General features: G+C 38.7%; 1 protein-coding gene across 6 annotated transcripts in view; it reads left to right on the top strand.

The window, feature by feature from the left end:
* TRAPPC12 (trafficking protein particle complex subunit 12) overlaps positions 1-24,714 on the top strand; it is an 85,204-nt gene that overhangs the window by 28,106 nt on the left and 32,384 nt on the right. For all 6 annotated transcript variants that reach the window (XR_013635537.1, XR_012157933.2, XM_073336095.2 and 3 more), the window contains one exon: positions 1,768-1,906. Coding sequence is in view for 4 of the 6 variants with exons in the window: in XM_073336095.2 (XP_073192196.1) it covers positions 1,768-1,906 (139 nt within the window). In the remaining 2 variants the exon portion in view is untranslated. The remainder of the gene's footprint in view (positions 1-1,767; positions 1,907-24,714) is intronic.

Here is a 24,714-nt window from a genome sequence, read left to right as displayed (position 1 = left end):
CTATACAAATGTTAATCTGGTTATTTTAGATAATGTTGATTCAGATGTTGTAAACATGTTTTGTGATCATGTTGAAATAAGTTGCTAAACTTACCTTTTGAGAACCTTAAATCAGTAAAACTTCATGGAAGAATGACAGATGTTCAGATTTATAAAATGTTACTGGCTGAAAACACATACCACTCTTCTGATTCTTTTCTGCTAGTAACTAGCAAGATCATGAAAGTTCATGAAAGTCAGAGCAATTTTTTAAAACTGCAGAAGAAAGGAAAAATGAACATACAAACCTCAAATATGAATTTATTGAATTATAGTTACCAGAAATTTCTGGTAAAATAACTTGAAAATTGTAATGAGGCTTAGAACCAGGTTTGCAATATTGGCCTGTTGTGATAATTGGACCTAGCCTGATTATGATCTCAACTGTGAGAAGTGAGTAAAGATTATAAAGTGTCTCAATAATCTGTAACACCAAATGTTGGAAAAAAGGTGCAAAAAGGAGACAGACTGAATTAGTCCAAACAAAAAGGCTTACTGATATAACTCAAGAACTGTGTTAAGATCATACCCGGTAAAGAACTAAGTATGGAACCAGACATCAATGGACCCTAATTGATGTGTTGGAAACTAGTCCTAATTGGTAGACAAAATAAAGAGGAGGTGGGCTTTTCCACCCATCACTCTCTTTTGAAGTCCTTAAAGAAAGAGACTTTGGCTACTGGAACAAGCTTCACCCTCATGGCTTCCATCCCCTCGGAGCTAGGGCCTTCGTCATCCTGATATCAAGAGGTGTCCCAACTAGATCGGGCCAGGGAGAGGGTAGCAAGTGGAAGGTAGGAGTGGAGGTGCAGAATTCCACCAGGAGTAAAGCAGGAAAGAGCAGTCTCTCTCCTCCACTTGCTACCTGCTTTCCCTAAGTGCCTGGCTAGACTGGATGTAAACTACCTTGTGGGTATTACCACAGTAGCAAACACATTTGAAATACAGGTACATAGTCAATATTCATAACTTCAGATACTAACATGATACGTGCATGCAAATTGAACAATCATATTGAGCAAACCATACATTTTCCATTAACACCTTGCATGACATATTTTGTACAAGATTTGTTGTAATTACATAACAGCGGTAGCAACGATGATCTACATAATCATATTTTAATCATATAACGTCCCAACCAGAACGACATTATTTCCATCTTTAATACCATCTAAGAGATGCTCAGTCAAGAAGGGTGGGGAGTTTTTTTTCCTTCCAAAGACTTCAGCTAAAGGCAGAGGGAACAAAGATGTTGTTAAAATGAAAGCCTTACTTAATATTTTACATTTCAGATGCTTTAACTGTTTTTCCATCTTAATTGTGTGTTCGGCATGGTACTGAACAGGCTGAGGTCTCCGTATACCAAACCCCAAACTTTGTTTAAAATTTTTAAGTGTTGGACAGTTTTAGGGCTGTTTGGGGTTCTTTGGACCCCTTTATTCCATCTAACTTAATACAGATCTCTCTAGAAACTTCCACTCAAAGGTTCAGTACATCACAACTGATCAAAATATCATTTTCCTGGGTTCTACTCTTTTAACTTTTTTTCAAAACTGCTACATGACAAGCATATATGTTTTACTCATGCAGATCTGAGATTAGTTTTTTGACTGTTTTTAATTTACTAGACCTGAAATGATTCAAACACTGAGAGTAATTTTTAAGTTTGATTTACAATAGAAGCCGATAACTGATCTGGGATTTTCATATCTGTTGCAATTTTAGCTATGGTTTGTGAGACTAGCACTGCTGGTGAAGTTGAATCTTTTCCAAAATGCAGAAGCGGAATTTGAGCCATTTGGAAACCTGGACCAACCTGATCTGTACTATGAATATTACCCTCATGTATACCCAGGACGCAAAGGTAAGGCATTTGGTTTATGCTATACTTTTATCTCAGCTGTGAACAATCTCCTCCTCATTAAGTCCACAGATTTCAAATAAGGAACCCAAACTATCATCCATTTTTTAAATGAAGTGAATTCTAGCTGCTGTTTAGAAGAAAATCATTAACGGTTATGCAAATGCATTTCTTATAATATAGAGAAAGGATAACAAGAGCTTTTAATATTGTAGGCAGGTAGAGTTCTGTGTATAATCCAGTACAGTAATATAGCATCTGTTCCAGAGACACATGGTTTTAGTTGGTATTTTACCCTTAATTTAGTGATCACATTTTATATATAGTTTTTATCTAATGCACTTAGTATTTAAAAAAAATAAAGAAATAAAAATAAGAGGTTGTAGTATATGTTTCTGGTGGGGAAGTGGGCAGATGAGCATTGACAAAGTCACACAGAATGAGGAAAAAAGGATTCCTGGATTAAAGTAAATTATCTCTTTTGCCTTCCTTCCTAAACTCATTCAATGTGCTGTGAACAGGCTAAATTTGCAGGAGTTTGCATAAACATTTTAAGAGTTGAGTAGAGGAATAGGTAGTGAAGAAAGATTAAAAGGTAGCAAAAAAAAAAAGAAACTTAGACTTTTGCTGGGGTGTTGTTTTAAGCAGGTTACAAGCAACTAAATACATAGTGACGTATTAAATATAGTATTGGTATTATAATTTTAAAATAGAATACAACAATCTGGATAAAAGGAAAGTATAATACCAATTACAATATGTAGAAAATGATAACCTGCTTCTCATACTATACTACTTGTACCTTTTGTTCAGAGTATTCCAAAGCTTTTCTTAAATCAAAGCTGTTTGTAACCGATTGAAAAATGTTAGTTACTATAAGAAAAAGAGGTAAAATTAAACTAAGCTAATCTGAGAATTAGAAATTGTTTTCATGAAAAAATACTAATCAAATGTGATATTGACCCCCATTTAGTAATTAAAACTAAAAAGATGATGATAATAATAGGTTCACCCCAGGTCTTTAGGCAAATCCTGCTGCTGTATGAAAAGATATTGCTAATATTTTAAGAGATCTCTGTCCTCCTGTTCATGCTGTCTCATTGAGGAGGTTCCATAAATTTCAAGTATCACTGCTGAAGTTCAAAACGTGAACTTTTGCTAACTATATGTGGGCGCTTTTCACCGTTTTAAACTTCAATAACACCACAGCATTGGTGCTAGATGATCCCCAGGTTTATCATAGTTGTTCTTTATTTGAACAAAAAATTATTGTCCAGTGGTTCATAAGCAATAAAATAGTAAGAGAGATTTTTATGTTCCACTTGAACAATCTGGGGGGGGGGGGGAAGCCATAACATATTTCTCATTGTTGAGAGTAGGGTTGTTTATAATATCACAATTACAATCTATTGATCCACATTCTCCTCCATCCTGAGTATTAAATTTAAACTGGTTCTTGCTACTTAAAATGGTTGCCATGTGGCAGCAGGATTTTAATTTTAAGTGTAGCCTAGCTCCTTTGTCCAGCACTACATAGGAACCCTCCAGTTCTTCTCTCTTACTAGGCATAGCAGCCTTCCCTAACTCCATGAGTTACTTTCCACAGTATTCTAATTCACAGTTGATCGCCGTTGCCAAGGAAGGACGTTAAGAATATCCAGGATCTTTCACATTTATAGAAGACGAAATTATTTAATGCAGTGCATTGTATGACTTTTTCTCCCATTGAAGCATCTCAGTAGACCAGCACGGCCAAAAAAGACGAGTTTGGACTCTCTCAAGTGCCAGCTCTCATAGGTGAGGGGCAATCACCAAACAGAGTCATTGATAGTGAACTTGGCAGAGATTCTGTGTAGCACCTTTAAAATGCATAACACAACTCGCAGCACATCTTATGTAGATTTGCGGATAGCTATGGTGTCTTTAAGCCATCTATGAGCTCTTGCAGTCCTGGGCTGATCTGAGGTTTGGAGAGGCCTCTGATGTAACTTAAACAGCCTTGGAGGCCCAGAATCTCCACAGTGCTGTAAGCTGTAGCTGTTTCCTTCTCAGCACCCTTCTCCTGCAAGGTTTGCAAGAAGTTCCTTGGTAATTGGCCTTCCCAGGTTCCTAAACTAGGGGAATCCTCCTTAGCTGGATATGGGGCTTGTAGGGCCCCTTTTTGTCACTCTGGCTTTTTTAGGCTACTTAAAGGGGCTAGAGCGGGGATGAGGATCTCACTCCTTATCTCTAAGCTTTCATACTCCCCCCCCCCCCTTTTTTTTTTTTTTTACATTTTGATGCTTTAAAAGTATTTTTCTTCTTTCTTGCTGTGTTCCTTAGGATGTGATGTTAGCAGTAAAGGTGATATGTTGACAACTTCTTCAGTTTTAAAAATAAGTAATTTTAGCCCAGAAAAAAGTGTGTACAGTTTGTGCCAATGCATGAGAGCTTTTAGCCACAGGAGAGTTTTGAGTAATATGCAGAATTTAGAGTGGCTAAGTCATTATGCAAGGTAACCTATTTCCCCTTGTTTTTTCCTACCCCCCCCTTTCCTCAGACATTCTTGTTAAACCCTGGATTTGTGCTGGAAATGGCCCACCTTGATTATCATACACATTGTAAGGAGAGTGATCACTTTAGATAAGCTATTACCAGCAGGAGAGTGGGGTGGGGGGGGAGAGGGAGAGAGAAAACCTTTTGAAGTGATAAACACCCATTTTTTCATGGTCTGTATGTATAAAAACATCCTCACTGCATTTTCCACTTTTATGCATCTTGTGAAGTGAGCTGTAGCTCACAAAAGCTTATGCTCAAATAAATTGGTTAGGCTCTAAGGTGCCACAAGTACTCCTTCTCTTTTTGTGAATACAGACTAACACGGCTGCTACTCTGAAACCTGTCAGAATTTAGATAGCAGACTGTATATAGTAGGCTATTCGGCAGATATTGCATTGACTCCTCCTTCTGAGACTGGATATGAAATACTCTGTTTCTGCAGTGCCATTACACCCAAGATCTGAAATGTCTTTCTTTAACAACAGCTTGTCATGAACTTCATACAGTTGTTAAAATTATCTGTAGTGGAAGGTATGAGCTGTCGGCAAGCATTCTATTTCAAGATTACATATCTGAGGTGCCAAGATCACAGAATGAAGATCTTACAACAGGGAGATTTTGACCTCATGCCTCACTTCTTATTTACAGTAAGATGTATCAACCTGCTCTGTAATCTGATCACCTCTAAGAGAAATCAGCTGAAGATTGTATGGAGCTGACCTGCTTCTTATAAGGCATGGGCTGAGTACTAGATTAAGGCTTGGAAGCACCTGTCAAACCTGCATGACTCAAGTTTGGGAAGCGAACTACACTATCTTGCAGAGGACGAGAGAGAGAGCAATTCTGATTCTGCCTTGAATTAAATCACACAGTGTTGGGATATGAATAAAAGGAAGATAGAATCTATGCATCATTAACCAGCTAATTTAAATGATGAACACAAATCATACATATATTTTTCGATAAAGTGCATGAACATGTATCCACAATACACTGCTGTTTTCTAATTTTTCTTCTAATTTTGTGGTGTAACAAGCATAAAAGTAAGAATTTTTTTATTCATAATATATAGATGAAGCAGGCGATTAAAATGCACTTTAAGAAGAGTATATATACAAATAACTTACACAAATTAGTTTTAATACATTTATTTTAAATAGTGTGCATAATATCTACCCATTGGAAATATTAGTAACAGGAAATTTAATAAATTACAAACTGAAACCATTAACTTTTTATGCTCCAGCCAAGAAATGTTAAATATTTCTCTGGGCTGCTTTTAACATGATTTGCTCCTGCAGGATTGGAGAGGCTTGCAGCAGAATCCGGTTTTAGTTCTTAGCCCCAAAATTTCCCTTCTCCTAATTTAGCTCCCACTTACCATGGAACCCCACTGGACTCTGTCATCTCCCTTTTACACCCTGTCTTGCGTTCTATTGCAGCTGGTACTCACAGATCTACCTCTCTACTTCTAACTCGTCTCTTTCAATCCAGTCAGACATCTGTCTTTGTCTCTGACATCTCTTCTTTGAATACCTTTGTATTACAGTAGTGCTTGGAAGCCTCCAACTAAGGTCAGGGCCTTATTCTGCTAAGAACTGCACAAACGTGTAGTCAGACACTATCCTTGCCTCAAAGAGCTTACATTCTAAGTAGGTGAGAGAGAGAAGGTAGAAGAAAAAATCTCTGTCAATTAAACTTATTTTGGCCAACGTGTACCTCTCCTATTTCCTCTGAAGCTCACCAGGTCTCTCAGTTTTCTATCACTGTTGACAACGCTACCAGTGATGCCAGCCTTGTTGTCCCATGTGACAGTTTAGGAATATGTTGTCCCTCAAGGGTATAACTAGGAAATCAATGCTCTCGGAGGCAGGTGGACTCTGGGGAAAACATGTTTAAGCAACTCTGGGCTCAGAAGAGGTCTGGCACTGGTTTAGGGGGTCTAGACAGTTGGACTCCAGGGATCCCATTGCTCAAGAAGGGTGTCAAACACAGTCTGCAGCTGGGAGTGTACTTGAGACCCAGAGCTAGAAACAGTGATCAGTCACTAATAGTACTGGCCAGAAAACAAGAACACAGTTTCACAAAAAAGTTGAGGTTTTGACTTTTTTTTTAATTCCAGTGCAGAAGGAAGATGAGACCCTGTTGTATTTTTTTTAAAAAAAAACATGCGTGAGAGACCCACTCAAGAATAGCCTGTAGCCCTAGGTGGTAGGGCACCCAACTGGGTTGTGAGAGACTCAGGTCAAGTCTGAATGAGGCAGAGTAGGGGCTTGAACCTGGATCTCCTACATCCCAAGCAAGTGCCCCAATCAGTAGGCTATCAAGTCAGTCATTCTTTTTGTGGCCCAATGAATATTTAATTGATCGTATAACATGGAACAGCTCCAACTGGAGAGACTGAGAGAGAGAGACTGAGACTATAGCCTAGAACAGGGGTTCTCAAATTGGGGGTCATGAGGTTATTACGTGGGGGGTTGCGAGCTGTCAGCCTCCACCCCAAACCCCGCTTTGCCTCCAGCATTTATAATGGTGTTAAATATATTAAAAAGTGTTTTTAATTTATTAGGGGGATCAGAAGCTTGCTATATGAAAGGGGTCACCAGTACAAAAGTTTGAGAACCACTGGCCTAGAATATAGGAGATGCAGGTTCAAATCCCTGCTCCAAATTGGGCAGATCAGGAATTTGAACGTGGGTCTTCGGTGAATGCGATAATCAGTGGGTCGTTGGCTCTTTTGTAGTGGGTTTTTCTTTCTTTGGTGTTGGTCTTAACTAATTTGCATTATTCAGTTAAAAACATATCAAAAAATTTCTGACCAGCTCTAGTCACAATTCAGGGCTGAGAAGCACATGGGATTCAGTGTTTGGATTCTATCACAACAGATTGGTATATGTCCAGAGAGTGGGACTGGGCTAGGTTGTGATGCCGCATTAATCTGATCTTCACACAATCATGTCCATGTTTTCGTCTGTGTTGCCCTCTATGCTTCTGGAGCTAATATGCTAGGTCACTACTCTCTTTTTAAATTCCTCCTTAAAACTCACTAACAGCAGCAACCAGGGAGTAACAGGACAGAAATTGGTGGATAGTTTATGCAATTAAAATAAACACTACCAATATATGTGGCAACCTTTGCCCTGGCCATTCTGCTTGTATGCTTCATCCCCTTTTTCCACCTTCAGTCAGTTTTCTGTATTTCAGATTATAAAGTCTTTTGTTCCTGTATTGCTACATTCTTTTGTGGGTGAGGTCTGAAGAAGAGCTCTGTGGAGTTCGAAGGCTTGTCTCCTTCACCAACAGAAGTTGGTCCAATCAAAGATATTACCTCACCCACCCTGAGTCTCTCATATCCTGGCACCAACAGAGCTACAATAACACTGCAATGATTCTTCTGTGGCACTTTCCAAAGTGACTGGTGGTACGTTTGGCCAACTGTAAATCCAGTAAAACAAAAATGTATTTGTGTGGATGATTACCCCCATTTGTGAGCCAGAGCAGATGCTTGTTTCAGGAACAGGTTTTGGTCTCTGTAATTACTATTCCTTAACCCTTCTGTGTGCATTGCTACTGTCTGCTAATCTATCAAGGGATCTGCCAAGGCAATTTCATTCGGGAAGAAAGGAAGGCTATTTTGTCTGTACATACAAATACATACTGATATCCCATAATCCCCTTTTTCTTTGGAATCTGCAAACAGCCTTGAGGCTGAAGAGAACAGAGAAGGTGAGGTGAATATGGCCTTTATATTTGCAGTTGGAATTTATAGTCCATGCATGTGAGCTCCTAATGAATTTACCAGTTTTGAATTGTTTTGTGGTTGGCAAGGCATGGTGTGCAACATCCTACACAGTGGTTCTGTGGAGGCAATATAATCCTATAGCACTCTGTTGTCAGTTGGCTTGTATTCTTTTGATGTGCTGTCCCAGCTCTGCGCAGATAGCTGGTTCAATAGACCAAGTGCTGAAGGCTGGAGTGTCGTTGCCTCAATAATGCTGTTCATGCTGCCCAGTGCTTCTGTCCTTGAAGCTCCAATGTTATCACTACTAACAGCAAATAAGGCAGCCTGCTCATTCAGCAAATCTTGATGTTACTCATAAAGACCACAGGCACGGTTTGGTGACAGACACTTGGCCAGGTTTATTGCCTCCTATGCACAATATTGGTGCTCTGGCTCTGTGATTACAGGCAGGCTAACACATGAGTGCCTAATAGCAAGGAGAGGCTCAGTCAGCAGTGGGAATTTCTGCTCTCCCCTAGGCCACACAAAGGATTAAGGCGAGGTACCCCAACATTTATAGGCTGAGACAAGCAACTGGAAAACACAACTTACATGACACCTTATATAGTTCATGACATCTGTTACCTCTCCTTGTTCCTGATATCTTGAACAAAACATCCCTATTCATTATTCTGTCAAACCATCTTATCTTGTACTATATTGGTGTATAGCTATACTAGCATTGAAATATATTTATGTAAATATCTAAATCTTAATACGCTAGCAACAACTCTATCAAATTCATAAACTTATAACCAGCTACTTTAATACTTGGCCTAGCGTTAATTCACGGCCTCTGATTCAGGCCTCAGATCTTGTACCAAGCCCAGTGCTCCAGACTCTCTCTACTACAGACTCCATCCTAACTTCACCTGTGATATGGTATGCCCCTTTTCCCTTTTTTAGAATTAAACTTACTCTATCTCACACTAGTTTTCTGTAGGTTTCAGAGTAGCAGCTGTGTTAGTCTGTATACTCAAAAAGAAAGAGTACTTGTGGCACCTTAGAGACTGTAGGGAGCCAGGGTGGCTCCCCTCCGAACCAGAGGGTAAAGAGCCACCCTCTGAGCCTGAGTGGGCGGGGCCAGGCCACGCTTCTGCCAATCTCTGGAAGGGGAAGGGTGGGACAGGAAGTACAAAGGGCGGGGCCCTCTGCCCAGTGAAGAGAGCACCAGAGGGGGAGACAGACACAGGCTGCTGGCTGCTCCCTCGCGATCCTGCTGTTGACCCAGGCGAAGCTCTGGGCAAGGAGGAGCCTGACCGGGGGGAAGGCCTGTGGCAACCAGGGCTGCCGGCCGCTGAATACCCAGAGGACCTGGAGGGGCCTGACTGCAGCCCGGGCCAGCGTGAGTCTGATACCGAGCGGGAATGGCCCGCAGCGGAATACTCGGACGAGATGGAGGGACCGGAGCGACCCTCCTGAGAGACCGGGTAGGAAGTAGCCCGGGGCCGAACTACACCGTGGGGTGGGTGTGTTTGGTCAGCGGGCGCGGACAGCCCCGCTGACCCAGCGGCGGGACTTTTGCCTCCTGCCACTGTCAGGGCCCTGGGCTGGAACGCAGTAGAGTTGGGTGGGCCTGCGTTCCTCTACCCCGGCGCTCCCCTGCCTGAGGGGCACGCTGTTGACTCTTGCCGGCGCTCCCCTGCCTGAGGGGCACGCTGTTGACTCTTGCCGGCGCTCCCCTGCCTGAGGGGCACGCTGTTGACTCTTGCCGGCGCTCCCCTGCCTGAGGGGCACGCTGTTGACTCTTGCCGGCGCTCCCCTGCCTGAGGGGCACGCTGTTGACTCCGGCCGGCACACCTTCCCGCTAATTCCCCAACGCCCGGAAGGTGTGGCCAAGGTCAGCCACAGAGACCATAGCTCTCCATCGCCCCTAGGGGCTCGGAAGAACAACCGACACCTGTCACAGAGACTAACAAATTTATTTGAATATAAGCTTTCGTGAGCTACAGCTCACTTCATTGGATGCATTCAGTGGAAGAAATTTCTGTAGGCACACATTTGTTGGAGTCTTTCTTTTATGCCTACTGCTGTATCTACATAATTCTCCCCAGCTCTTCTAATTTACCTTTATTTCCTTGTCTCCTTTCTCAGCGGTTTCCTGTACTGAAGTCTTTTCTGTATGATACTCACTAACTTTCCTCATAGATGTCCTTATTTTTAAAGTAAATTTTCAGCTCCATTTATAAAATACTTGTGTTCTCAATTGTTTGAGTGGCCACATAAATACTTTGCTTCAGGCAAGATTTATACACATACAAAGAAATCCAAAAGGCTGCCAGCTTGTGGAATAGAATAGCATCTGAAAAGAAACACAGTTGTTTACTTGGATTGCTTTCTTTCAATGGACCAGCCAGATTTCAATAAATTATCTAAAACCATATCTGTTAGTTCTGTTTTAAAAAGAAAAAATCCATACACTGAATGTTCTGGGAATTTATTACATTTCTTAGGCGATGTCTACACTTACCAGGGATCGACGCTACGGCGATCGATGCAGTGGGGGTTGATTTAGTGCGGCTATTGAAGACCCGCTAAAATGACCACAGAGCGCTCTCCGGTTGACTCTAGTACTCCACCAGAATGAGAGCATCTCCAGTCAACGCAGTGCAGTGTAGACAGTGCAGTAAGTCAACCTAAGCTGTGTCAACTCCACCTACATTATTCACATAGTTGTAGTAGCGTAACTTAGGTCGACTTACCCCAGTAGTGTAGACAAGGCCTTAGTCTTTGAAATCCTTAAATTGTAAACTGAAAAGGGAAACACACTAATCTGTTTTCTTATAGTTGATACTTTGGACCTGGTTCCAGAGATTATTTTGGTAAAAGAGAACATTAGTGTGAGTAAGAAATCAAGTTTGATCTGAGGAGACATTTTAAAGTGAAATAAGATAACCAGCCTATGTTGCCTGTATTTGACCTGCTGATTCAGAATATCTAGAATATCAACACTATCTCCAGGAGTAAAAATAGTCTCCAGAAAACTTGCCTCCAAGTTTCTTACCTCTAATATGCAACTTCAGATATTTTGGAACATATCATGCATTGTCTAAGCTGGAGAAAGAGGTAAACGTCGTTTGAAAGCTGTTGACAGTTATTTTTATTTCTAATTCTATACTCTTAATGTTACTAGCTTTAAACTAAAGTTGCTTACAGAAAATAGTTTGATATATTTTGAGAGACCACATCTAGAAATACAAACAAGTGATTTTAATGTGTACTGAACGATATTAATGAATAACTGTAGTTTGTTATAATCAGACTTTATTCTTAGAAAGAAAAGGAGTACTTGTGGCACCTTAGAGACTAACAAATGTATTTGAGCATAAGCTTTCGTGAGCTACAGCTCACTTCATCGGATACATTCAGTGGAAAATGCAGAGGTCTGTTTTGCTCTTCTTTCTGCCCTGTAATAGCTAATGAAAGTAGGCTCGGTATTTGGGCAATGAGCTGTCTTCAAAATTGCTGCCTGCACGTCTGCTTTATATAATACACTGGGGCATCTGAGGCTAAATATTTGTCATGGCTTTCATGAGTCATGGATTCCATGATTTTTCATGGGGTTGTGGTTTTTCGTTTGTGTGTACACAACCTACGCTATTATTAAACATAGCGGTTGTGTCTGTGTTCATTACAATAGCAGCTTATAAAGCCACCAGCAATAATAGAGGTCTTTTTCCATTTCTGATTCCTATGTTTCTGTGAGAGGATTGATGGAAAAGATTTCAATTGCTATCCAGTTCACACCTGGGATGATTTGGGTTTGTTTCTGGTTAATAGACTATTGAAAATTAACATTTTCTATTACATTAAATTTAAACTCTAAATTAAAATCTCTATTTAAATGTTTTAAATGCTACAGAAATTGAAGATACTATATCTTGTGTTTTTTCCCAAATTCACAACACAGATAGAAGGTGTCAGGGTTCCCTCCCCACTCTGAACTCTAGGGTACAGATGTGGGGACCCGCATGAAAGACCCCCTAAGCTTATTTTTACCAGCTTACGTTAAAAACTTTCCCAAGGCAAAAATTTCGTCTTGTCCTTGAACAGTATGCTGCCACCATCAAGTGATTTAGACAAAGAACAGGGAAAGGACCACTTGGAGTTCCTATTTCCCCAAAATATCCTCTCAAGTCCTTACACCCCCTTTCCTGGGGAGGCTTGAGAATAAACAAGATGAGCACAAACCAGCCTTGGATTTTTAAGACCCAAAAAACCCAATCAGATTCTTAAAAAACAGAACAAAAAAAGATAAGAGAACAACTCTGTAAGATCAGAATGGAACATAATCTTACAGGCAGTCAGATTAAAAACATAGAGAATCCCTCTAGGCAAAACCTTAAGTTACAAAAAGACACACAAACAGGAATACATATTTCCTCCTGCACAGTGAATTTCACAAGCCAAAACAAAGAAAACATAATGCATTTTCCAGCTAGATTACTTTCTAACTTCATAGGAGATGGAGGGCTTGCATCCTTGATCTGTTCCCAGCAAAGGTATCACACAGACAGACAAAAGCCTTTCTCCCCCGCCCCTCCAGATTTGAAAGTATCTTGTCCCCTCATTCATCATTTTGGGTCAGATGCCAGCCAGGTTACCTGAGTTTCTAAACCCTTTACAGGTAAAAGGACTTTGCCTCTGCCCAGGAGGGATTTTATAGCCATGTATACAGAAAGGTGGTTACCCTTCCCTTTATATTTATGACAGAAGGGGTGGGAGGTTGACCTACTAAAGTTCCCTTGCATGCACAATTCACTACCTTCTTTCTTTTAACTTCCTCCCATTGTTGTCATTGTTCTTATTCCTTTGAAATAAAATCAGCCACCCAGTCCCTCATTGTCTTGTGGAAAGTTAAATGTAGATGCTAACTAAGGAACATGTTCTTCAATATTTTATTGTAGAAGTCCAAGAAACTGATTTCGCACTGTGCACCTTCTCATGAACAATGTTACTAGTCTTAGTACAAGTACTTGGGTTTTCAAGTTGCAGCTGTATTGTAGCCACAGGATGATACTTCTGGGTGACTGGTAAAGGCAGAAAATCTTATGGTGAGAGTCTGTGAATGGTGTGAGTCTAAACAGCCCTCAACTATTTATTCTAGCGGTTTTTGCTTTTTGCTCCCTGTAACTAGGCCTATGTTCCCTTTGTGGCTGACTCCTATCCAAGAATAATTTGAGGTTTTAATAGAAAGTAGGGCTGCCATTTAATAGCAGTTAACTTAAGCGATTAACTCAAAACAAATTAACTTGATTTAAAAAATTATTCACAATTAATTGCAATTTTAATATCACTGTTAATAATAGAATACCAATTTAAATTTATTTTAAATATTTTGGATGTTTTCTACATTTTCAAATTTGTTGATTTCAGTTACAACACAGAATACAAAGTATACAGTGCTCACATTATATTATTTTTGATTACAAATATTTGCACTGTAAAAAAGGAAACAAAAGAAATTGTATTTTTCAGTTCACCTTGTACAAGTACTGTAGTGCAATCTCTTTATCTTGGAAATGCAACTTATAAATGTAGATTTTTTTTTTGTTACGTAACTGCACTCAGAAACAAAACAATGTAAAACTTTAGAACCTACATGTCCACTCGGTCCGAGTTCTTGTTCAGCCAATCACTTAGACAAACAAGGTTTTGGTTTTTTTTTACGTTTATGGAAGATAATGCTGCCCACTTCTTATTTACAATGTCACCTGAAAGTAAGAACAGGCGTTCACATGGCACTTTAGTAGCCAGCGTTGCAAGGTTATTTACGTGCCAGATATAGTAAACATTCGTATACTAAACATTTGTGCCTCGGGCACCAATATGCTAACCCATAAAGTAACTCATGCTGTTGAAAAGTCCCTTGTGCTGATTTCTTGTGTGGGACATAATATATACAAGATAAAATTGCACCTGGTAAATGCATGTGATCGCAAAGAAGCTACTGAAGATCTAACAGGAAACTTGCCGTATGCCTCTTTGTCACAGAGGCACATTTATTTTCTGTGCCTACACTTATTCAGAGTTTTTGACCAATAGCTGGTGAATGTGTAATACAAAAATGTGTCATGTCCCGCTTACATGCCTGAGTTCTTCTGGAACCTCTGCTCCCAGATGGGTTCCAAAAAGACTAGTTTCGAGGGGCATAGAGCAAAACAGAAGATCACTGTGGGAAACTACGTATCCACACAGTCTCACAGCAAATGTGCTGCTGCATCTTCAGGTGAAGTGGCAGCTGACTGCTTGAAAGCCCCCTGTCTTGCTCTTGTGTGGCCCCAAAGTAGCTGAATATGTGGAACAATTCACTTGTATAGGGTTGAAGATTCAGAGAGCAGCCTCCTGGCCCAAGCTTTTCCCCATTTTTGTGGCTTGACTCAGCTTTGAATGATATTGGTGGATGTCCATCAACAAATAACCTTCTGGTGAATGGGGAAATTGAAGTGAGATTGGAGCTACCAGAGAGTTGTGAAGGAAGAGGGAGTAGGAGAAAAGTGGTGGGTAGGGAAGAAACAGAACAAGTGGGGAGGGAAAACAACGAAAAAAGAACAGACAGGAAAAAGAAAAGTGTGAGAGAAAACACAGGAAAAAAAAGATGGCAGAAGCTGTGTCAACTTATGGGTAGCAGACATTTGCTAATCTATTCCACAGGTAAATTGCGCCCAAAAAAAAAAAGTGGAACCCTTGTTATATATGCTGTCAACATTCCTATCTGTTGCCACATGCAATGCAGTTGTGGCAGACCTCCAGCGTTAGCAAAGAGTTCATCCCTCAAGCCCCTGATGATGGCAGGAAAGATACTAAAATCTCTAGTAGAGCTGGAGAAGTTTGTCAGCTATTGTGTTTGGGTTGTGTGACAGATCTTTACAATCCCTTTAAATTTATGTGTATTTTGATGATCAGCCTTTATCTTGTTCTGTCTTTGAATAAATCTTCTAATACAGCATTTCACAAATTGTGATTAACACCAGGTGGTTCAGGGTGGGTATATTTGTCTGTTTAATTTATGCAGCACCATGGCAAAAAGGTAAGTTATGTAGTCACTTGTATGGCTGCTTAGTCTAGTTACACATGGCACTCTTTAGAAGTGAGCAACCAAAAGTGGAGATTGGTTACTCACTTCCAAATTCTAGCATGCTATGTAATTTTCAGTGGAGAAAAATTATGATGGTCACCAGTGGTAAGAGAACCACTGTTATTTCTGTTCTGCCATCTTCGTATTTCTTTATCTCTTTCTTCCAGCTTCATTATCCTCCAAACCCTTGAAAAAGTATTTTTGCAAGATTTCCAAACTACCTCTCAACTCATAATAGCAACCAATGCATTATGTGTATCCACCTGGTTTGTGTGTGTTTAAATTGTAAACTGTTTGATGTGGGTACCAGCAAATAAAATTTTCAGAAGTACCTAAATCCCATTTTCAAAAATGGCAGGCACTTGGGGAGCCTAAATTTCATTGAAAGTCTGTGGGACTTAGGAGCCTAAGTGACTAAGGATTGTCTACAAAGTGGAATAATGTATACTACGGGGGTGTGATTTCTAAAGTGCACTAATGTGTGTTATGCATTAATTGGTCTGTATAGACCCTACTCATATGCACTAAAGGTTCCCTAATGCACTTTAATGTAGTACTGTTTCAAATAGCACTGCATTAGCTTTAGGAACCTTTAGTGTGCACCAGCAGGGCCTGCACAGACCAGTTAATGCACAACACATTAGTGTGCTTTGGAAATCACACCCCCATAGAGCCTATTAGCCCAATGTGTAGACAAGCCCTAAGTCACTTCTGAAAATGGGCTTTAGGCACTTTTGAAATTTGTGCCTATGTCTCCATATAAATTTGTGCACTTCCAAGTATACAGTTGGAGCTAAATAATTTGTATTTTTTTCTTTCTCCTTTTGCTTTCTCTTTTTTCCTTTCCTTTTCCCCACTCCCTCCTTTTAGTTTTCTGTATTTCCTCCTTACAAGGATGCTTGTTTCCTTATACAACCTTTCTAGGTGGAAAATGTTTAGTGTGTAGGAAGATTATAGAAAGGTATGAAAGAAATGGTACAGATCCAACATGACTTCCGGAGACTGGGGTTAGTATTTTTCCTTCTACATCAAGGGTTTTCTTGCAGATGAAATTCATTAGGATCACATAGCTAATCCTAAATAGTTTCTCTTCACAGTGAGCGCCATAACCTAGTTAAGCACTAATTTGATTGCTGCTGGTATTTACCACCCATGATGCATTTGGGCAGGCTGTAGACAGCAGATCAGGAAGCATATCTAGGCATTTTGGGTGTGAAGGGGAAGCACTCAATTGCCAGCCATTGAAATCCTCATTTTTTTGGTCTAGAACTGTTGCAGCTACATTCTGGTCTCTCATTTTAAATTTGGTGATTGGCATCAGGTGGTGTTTGTTATGACACCTGTCAAAATATGTAGCTGTTCTTACTGGAACATGAATTGGAATGTTTGGCCTTAGCAAATTTTACCTGATCTTACTGATTGTTCCATCTGTTCCAAGGTCTTTGCATTATCTATCCTGCTTTTAAGAGAGATTTATTTTTTCTGGTACCATTCAATTTTGCCTTCTTTTATGCTATTAATATATTAAAAGGACAATGTCAACCTGAAAATTATATTCTCTGAAAATGTTGAACCTACTATAATTAAAAGTAACACCTAATGTAACTCATTGGGGAAAAAAGTAACTTAAATTCCCATTGTCTATACTTTTTACTATACACAAAGCTGCTTTTAGAACCCCAAAAGCTATCAACAGTGTTTAAATTTAGGGACCTTGAGAATGGAGACCTCCAGCACCTGAGTTAAAGGAGAACTCCAGTAGCTGGCAGTAGAAGTAGGCTGTTCTCTTTTGTTCACTAGCTTTTCAAGTGAGTAATACTGTCAGTGTTACTTTCGCTGTTCTGCTGGATAGCCAGTCAATTTCTCCCTTGCTGAAGAAAACCTTATAAACATCAACTGGAGAGTAGAAAACCCTTTTAGCAATATATATGCTTTTGAATTTCAGGACCTACTATTTGTTTTTATATACTGCTATTTGGAGGTGTACTTGTTATTTGATCAGCATCAGTATATTTGGTACAGTATTCAATAATATATAATAGAGGACCTGGTCTCTACCCGAAGGAGTTTATAATCAAAGTCTCTGATCTTGCGGAGGGCTGCATACAGCCGGTCCTCGATGTGTGCATCACATCCCTTTGCCTAGTGGGATTCTACATGGATGTATATGTCCACCTATGTAAGGGCCCTTTGCAGGGCTGGGCTTAAGTTAGGCAGTGCAGTTCAGACCACAGAACAGCAGGTAACCAAGTACAGGGAACGCTTTCAGACAATATAGTTGACACTTAATTCTGTAGAATCCGAGGCTGGGAAAGACCACTGTGATAATCTAATCTGACCTCCTGTATAACACAGGCCAGAGAACTTCCCCAAAATAATTCCTAGAATATATCTTTTTAGAAAAACATCCTATCTTGATTTTGAAATTGTCAGTGATGAAGAGTTCACCATGACCTTTGTTAAATTGTTCCACTGGTTGATTAATTATGTAATATAGCACATTTATTTCTGTCATAGATTAGTATTAATATACTCATACTTTCTTGCTTTCTCTTTTCCCATGTAATCCATTGGTTATTGAAGCAGATATATTCCCTTTTACTGTCTTTGATCCATAGGTTGATGAGATTAAATTTCATTTGATGAATTCTGTAATCCGTTTATCAGATCTTTATAATACTATTGTTGTTATTGAGAGGTTATAATACTCAACAAATATCATTGCTGCTTCTCAATTTTTTTCCAGGTAGTTGAAACAATGTATAAAACAAAAATAACAATCCTTTCTCCATACTGATATACTCTCTGCCAATCACCTCTTCCATCTTGAAATACTTCCATTCAAAAGCACCCAGTGTTTTCAACATGCAAATGATTACTTCATCATCCAGTCACGCTGCTCACTCTCCCCAACTCTTCCACTATGACTACTTCCCTCTTCGAGGAAGGATGGTGTTATGATTATGTCAGTGGACTCAGTGCCCAGACTCTCTGGGGGACTTTGAGCAAGTCACTTTGAGCAAGTCACTTTGAGCAAGTCACACAAAGGAGGATAATGGTACTTCCTTTCTCTCATGGTTGGTCTATATTGTCTGTTTAGATTGTAAATTCTTCAGGGAAAGATTTGTCTCTTACTACGGTATTTTCTTTTATGGTACCTAGCACAATGTGGCCACAATCTTGGTTGGTGCATGTAGTCATTGTATGTAAATTTCATATCTGAATGTTAACATTATGTCTGTCGTATTTCCGTGCACCTCATACATGTTTGCACAACATTGATTTTCTTTGGTCTACAAATTAAATATAGCAGGAAACTAGTTATGACCCACTCTGATTAAATTTGGGAAGTGGTTTCCATTCTAAGCCCATTTATTCAATTATTCAGAACTTCCTGAAACTTTCAGATCATGTGCTGAAATTTTCCATACTTGGTTTCTACCTGAAAGTTTTGGACAGTTTCAACAAAACAGTTCAAATACTTTTAAGCAAAGGAAACGTGAGGAAAAAATACTGTAAATAATAATAATAAAATTATTTTTGTAACTTTGTTGCTTAGTAATATAATCCTAAAGCTGAAATTATTGAAATTTGCCATGGAAATTTACTTCAATTTTACTGAATTGTGGGCATTGGGAAAAATCACATACTTATCATGTGTCACAGAGTGCACTTAGGGCCTGATTCCATTTAAAATAAAATGTAATTTTTTAATATAGCCAAATGCAAAGGTATACACTAGGAACAAGGACTGCAGATCATATCTATAGAATCGGGGACTGTATGCTGGAAAGCAGTGATCTGAAAAGGATTTTCCAGCATCATAGTTGACAGGCAAGACAAGACATAACAAGAACCAGTGGCTCAAAGCTGAAGCCAGACAAATTCAAATTAGAAATTAGGCACACATTTTTAACTGGAACAACGTACCAAGGGATATGGTGGATTCTCTCCTCCTTTTGATTGATGTTCTCAAATCAAGACTGGATGGCTTTCTGGAAGATATATTTTAGCCAAACACAGGTTATGTTTTAGTCAAAAATAAGTTGTTGGGCTCAGTAAAGGGGTAGCAGGGTGAGTTTTAATGGCCTATGATATACACAAGATCATATTAAATGATCTAATGTACGCTTCTGACCTGAAACTCTGTGAATCCAGTGCCTATTGAAGTCAATGGGAGCCTTTCCATTGATCTAAATGGCTGTTGGATAAGGCCCTTGAGGAAGGCTGTGCATTCATATGTACTCAAATTAGTTTTCTAGGCAACTGACTGATCACTTGTAAATCTCCTAAAGAGTATGGGATAGGGCATGCCAGGTGTGTCTAGCCAAATAGTTCTTCAATATGTAATTTACCATGCTGCTTTTTTTTGCAAGCAAGCAGAACTTTGAAATCTTGGAGAAGGATACTTTGTTTTTGGCGTGTCCACCTTTTTTCTTTTTAAATTTTAAAAAAATGAGTTGTTTTGTTTTAAACTATATTAATAGACTGTTAAAGTTGCATGGTTAAGTATTCAAAAGGCATGAAGTGACAATTACGGTTCCCCTTGTGCGTATATGTTACAATATTGGACTACATGATGTCATATTATTTCTCAGTTAATAAAGCAGAAGAGCCCTATATACAGGATTTTACATTCTGTTTGGATATACAAAGAAGTGTACAATACTGTGTGTGTGTGTGTGTGTGTGTGTGTAAAAACCATACTAGTTCAGCACACTACATAGAACAACATGTGACAGTGAAAATTTGCTGGTTATGGAAAGGCCATCAAAGTTCACAGGCAGATGAACTTTGATTAATTCTCTCATCCTTTGATGTACACTGTCTGAGGAAGACTGTGCTGGTGATTCAGAAGAAAATGCACTCTATGAAGTTTACTGACCAAAGGCCTGGCTCATTGATTCTTTCTGTTGGTTTCAGTGAGTGCTGAATCAGGCCCAAAGGCCTGCAAAAAATTATGCATTTGAGTAGTCCCATTGAATTGAATTACTCATGTGCATAAGTGAGTTCAGTTGAATTACTTGTGTTCATAAGTGTTGGCAGGTTCTGGACCAAAATTATTAAAACTGCATATGTTAGAGAAAAGATACTTTATCATATAGAAAGTGTCAGTAATAGTTTAAACTGTTTTCACAGTGAATATAGTGTAAATATGTAAGAATACAATATGCTGTAAAGTTGCAGAAAAAGTATATTACAGTTGTATTACTTTAGAGATTGTATAAAATCATGTGACCAAGACTATATTGTATTGTATGTGCACAAGGGAAGAGATAAAAGTTGTGCCTGAAACCTTAAGTTTGCACACTTAATCATGGATCCTCAGTGTTCTATTAACTTTGTTTTATGTATGGGAGTCTAAGAAATTCCTATTCCTTGCATCTGTTGTTCTTTATTCTACTTCAACTACTTTTTGCACTACCTTGCTTAAGCCTTGTCAGGTTTCCTTTCCCTCTCTGAACTCTGTGGTACAGATGTGGGGAGCCGCATGCAAGACCCCCTCAGCTTATTTTTACCAGCTTACGTTAAAAACTTTCCCAAGGCACAAATTACACCTTGTCCTTGAACAGTATGCTGCCACCACCAAGTGATTTAGACAGAGAATCATGGAAAGGACCACTTGGAGTTCCTGTTCCCCCAAAATATGCCCCCAAGCCCTTACACCCCCTTTCTGGGGGGAGGGGCTTGAGAATAAAATCCTAACCAATTGGTTACAAAGTGAACACAGACCCAAATCCCTGGATCTTTGGACACTGAAAAAAAATCAATCAGTTCTTAAAAGAATTTTTTTTAAAAGGTAAAAATCCCCTCTGTAAAATCAGGTTGGAAGATAACTTTACGGGGTCACAAAAGATGCACAAAACACAGAGGAACCCCCCTTTAGCCTTAGTTTCAAAGTTAAAACAAAACAGGGATGAACCTCCCTCCAGCAAAGGGAAAATTCACAAGTTGAGAAAACAAAGATAAACTAATACGCCTTCCCTGGCTGTACTTACAATTTCTGTAATATGAGAGACTGGTTCAGAATGGTTTGGAGGACATGGATTAATGTCCAGTCCCTCTTAGTCCCAAGAGCAAATGAACACAGAAACAAAGAACCCAAAACAAAGCCTCTCCCCCACCCCAGATTTGAAAGTATCTTTTGTCCCCCTAGCTTCCTTTGGTCAGGTGCTAACCAGGTTATTTGAGCTTTTTAACCCCTTACAGGTAAGGAGGAATTTTAGGCTACCCTTGTGGTTATGACAAGCCTTACTTAGCCATACTTATGGATCTGCATTAATCTGTGAACACCTTTTTTATTTTTCTCTATTTCCTGTTACTTCAAGTACTTGATTAAGTTTCAACAATTTCATGGATTTTTCCAAAAGTTTCTCTACTGAAGTGTAACATCTTGTTTTATCCTTTCTTAGTGAATTATCTGGATGTTAGTTATTGTCCACGTCTTTTTCACTTTTCGTTTTTCGTGATCTATTAAAGTGATGCAGGAGAACATTTTAAATAAAAAAATCATGAATTGTTAGTTTATAAACCATGGGGCCCTGAGCAACATAGTTATACCAACCTAGCTCCCAGTGTAGACAGTGCTATGTCAACAGGATGGCTTCTCCATCGACATAGCTACAGCCTCTCGGGGGGGTGGAGTACCTACACTGACAGGAGAAGCTCTCTCGTCCGTATAGGTCCCATCTTCAGTAAGTGCTGCAGTGGTACAGCTGCACCAGTGCATCTCTTTTAACTAACTTTTTTCGCTTTTCCTTTTAACTTATTTTCTTCTCCTTTATTCTCTGACTATATCATTCATGATTTCACTTTATTCTGAGTCTTAAATATTATTTGGTTCATTTACATGCGACTTTTATCAAAGTAAATCTGGAATTTGGCCCTCTTCATATTTACAGTATCGTATCGCTTATTGCCAACTCCAAATGTTCAGAAATCATAAATACCCCCCCAAAAATCATGAAATTGACTTTAAGATCATGAGACTTAAGAAAGTAATAAATGTGGGGTTCTTGTGATTTGCTTTCTAGTTTCTGAGCCTTTAATGTACACTTGGGCCGTGTTTCCAAGCTTTTCTTCACTGCCATGAAGGCTAGAAAGTTACTTTTCCTTTTATTGTGAGAGTCTCACCTTTCATTAGCACTTGTTTTCAGGCACTGGGTCTTTAAATAAAACCTAAAATAAAACATAATATATCCCAAGACTCATGATAAAGTTGCAAGAGTTGGCAACTCTGAAAACTTACCAGAGTAGTAATTTAGCAGGTTTGAAATGAAGAGAAATATTTTCCCTATTTTACATCTGAGATTTTTAGTTTTCTTTATACAATGTAGATTTATATAAATACAGAAGATTAGTCTTTTAAAAGCTTAAATATCTCAAGAAGAATGAATTCTTAGTGCCTGAATTTTCACCTTTCTCTCCCCCCAAGTGTGTTTTTTGTTTTTTGTTTTGTTTTTCCTTAATACTTTTTTGGCCTAGGTCTGGATCTTGCTCCCTTTAATGTCAGTGGCAAAATTCCCTTTGACTTTAGTAGGGTCAAAATTAAGCTTGTAGTGCTGAGTAACACTAAAGCTGTTTAAACAATAATTAGTGCAAATATTTGTTTTGAGCTGTAAGAGCATGCTTAGAAGAGAACTGCAGCAGGTTTTCTTCCACTGCAGTTTACTGGGGAGCTGTTGCAGAGAGGATTGGGTGTTGCTTACAAGCTGCCAAGTTTTGATGAATTGGGACTGAGAGTTTTGTTTACTTTGTAGAAACAATGAGGGGAAAAAAAGAGACAAGACTTGAGGGAATATTGCAATAATAATGAGAGAACAACAGTTTCCTGTTCTTGCCTTCATTTCCACAAAGCTTCGAAGGATCCCTTCCTTTTCATAGCAGAAATATTAATCACTAGTGGCTATCACAGATAACGTGTAGTCATCAAAAGTTTACGTAGCGTTAAAGCTCCAGAATACTAATTGTTGCAACTTCTTCTTTAGGCAACTGTTATGAAATACCTATGGTCTTAAAGAATTCTCTTTATATTCCATAGATAATGTTCTTTGTGCATTCCTGGGTAAATCTGATTATATGATCCTGTTCAACTTGATTTTTTTTTTTTTATTGTAAGAGGGTAGTGGTGCTCTCACAGCTCATAACCTAGATATCTCCAACGTAATCACATGCAAGACAATTCACATAGAAATGCTTTACAACAATATAAAATATTTAAATTTCACATTTCTTGTTCAGCTACGGTTTTAGTTTTCATGTTTTCTCATCACTATAATTGATTTATATTGTAAATATACCTAAGTTCTCCTATTTATAGATTCAGCAGCATGCTATTTTAAAACTACTTATTGTATTATTCATGTTTCATATTGCAAAGTCCGGTCTGTCCGCTTAACATTGGCGCCCATCACCCTGTATCTGAGTACCTTCCACATCAAATCAGTAGCAGTAGTGAACTCCCTAATGAACTGCTTGGAGTCTCCAGCTGTCATCCCTTTTTAAGGAAAATACTGTGGTGTTTTTTTTGTTTGCTTGTGTTTTAGGTTGTTTTGATTTGTTACATATTTTTATTTTTGTGGGAGGTGCTTGAGTAGATGGAGAGGCAGAGTGTCAATGTTGTGAGTCATTCTCTCCATCAGTGTTTATTAGTTTGGCAGTATACTCGAATTTCTTTCTTTCCAAACTGGAACAGTAGATTTTTATCCTGTGTTTTGCTTATAGTAGCAAATATCTTTTTTCTGGTGTCTCAATATGCACATACAAAACTCCTCAATTTGTCACATTTAACAAAAAATACTGTTTGGGTGACTAATTACCTCACAATTTAAGCAAATCTTTATAATTACATATTCAACTATGACATTATTAAACTAATGTAGAATTGTTTTGTTTCATCTTGTTTCAGTAATTATTTAAAACCATATGTATTCATTTCAGAGAGCAAAATTTTAAGTATTATATTTTTACTATAGATATGTTTTTCCTTCAATATTTTAATTAATAGAAAGATGAGCTTATATTATTTTCAGTGATCCTCTGTGCTAACTTCTGAAAATTTATTTAGATTATTTTCTTTGGTTCTGTGTTTAGTATATCTTTTTTAGTATATTTAGTATTTTTTTTATCTTTAGGATATTTTCATTGTCTTTTTTTGGGGGGGGGAGCAAGGTTTGTTACATTTGCAGTACTAATATTCTCGGTATATTTTTCCTTTGTTACTATCCTTATATTAAGACCATCAAAAAGATTTTTTTTTTTTTTAAAAAAAATCAAAAGGCTCAACATCCATAAGACAGTGGAAGCTGTGTTTGGGATTGGGTTTTTTTTTTGTTTTTTTTTGTGTGGATTTGCCCTTTTCTACTAGAATGGGCTCTTCCATGTCAGCTCCTTTGGCACTGGTTTTCTTACTCT

Source organism: Lepidochelys kempii, chromosome 3 (genome assembly GCF_965140285.1).
Source record: "Lepidochelys kempii isolate rLepKem1 chromosome 3, rLepKem1.hap1, whole genome shotgun sequence".
Classification (NCBI taxonomy): Eukaryota; Metazoa; Chordata; order Testudines; family Cheloniidae; genus Lepidochelys; species Lepidochelys kempii.
The sequence above is the reverse complement of the archived record's forward strand: the minus strand, read 5'-3'. Positions and strand labels throughout refer to the sequence as shown.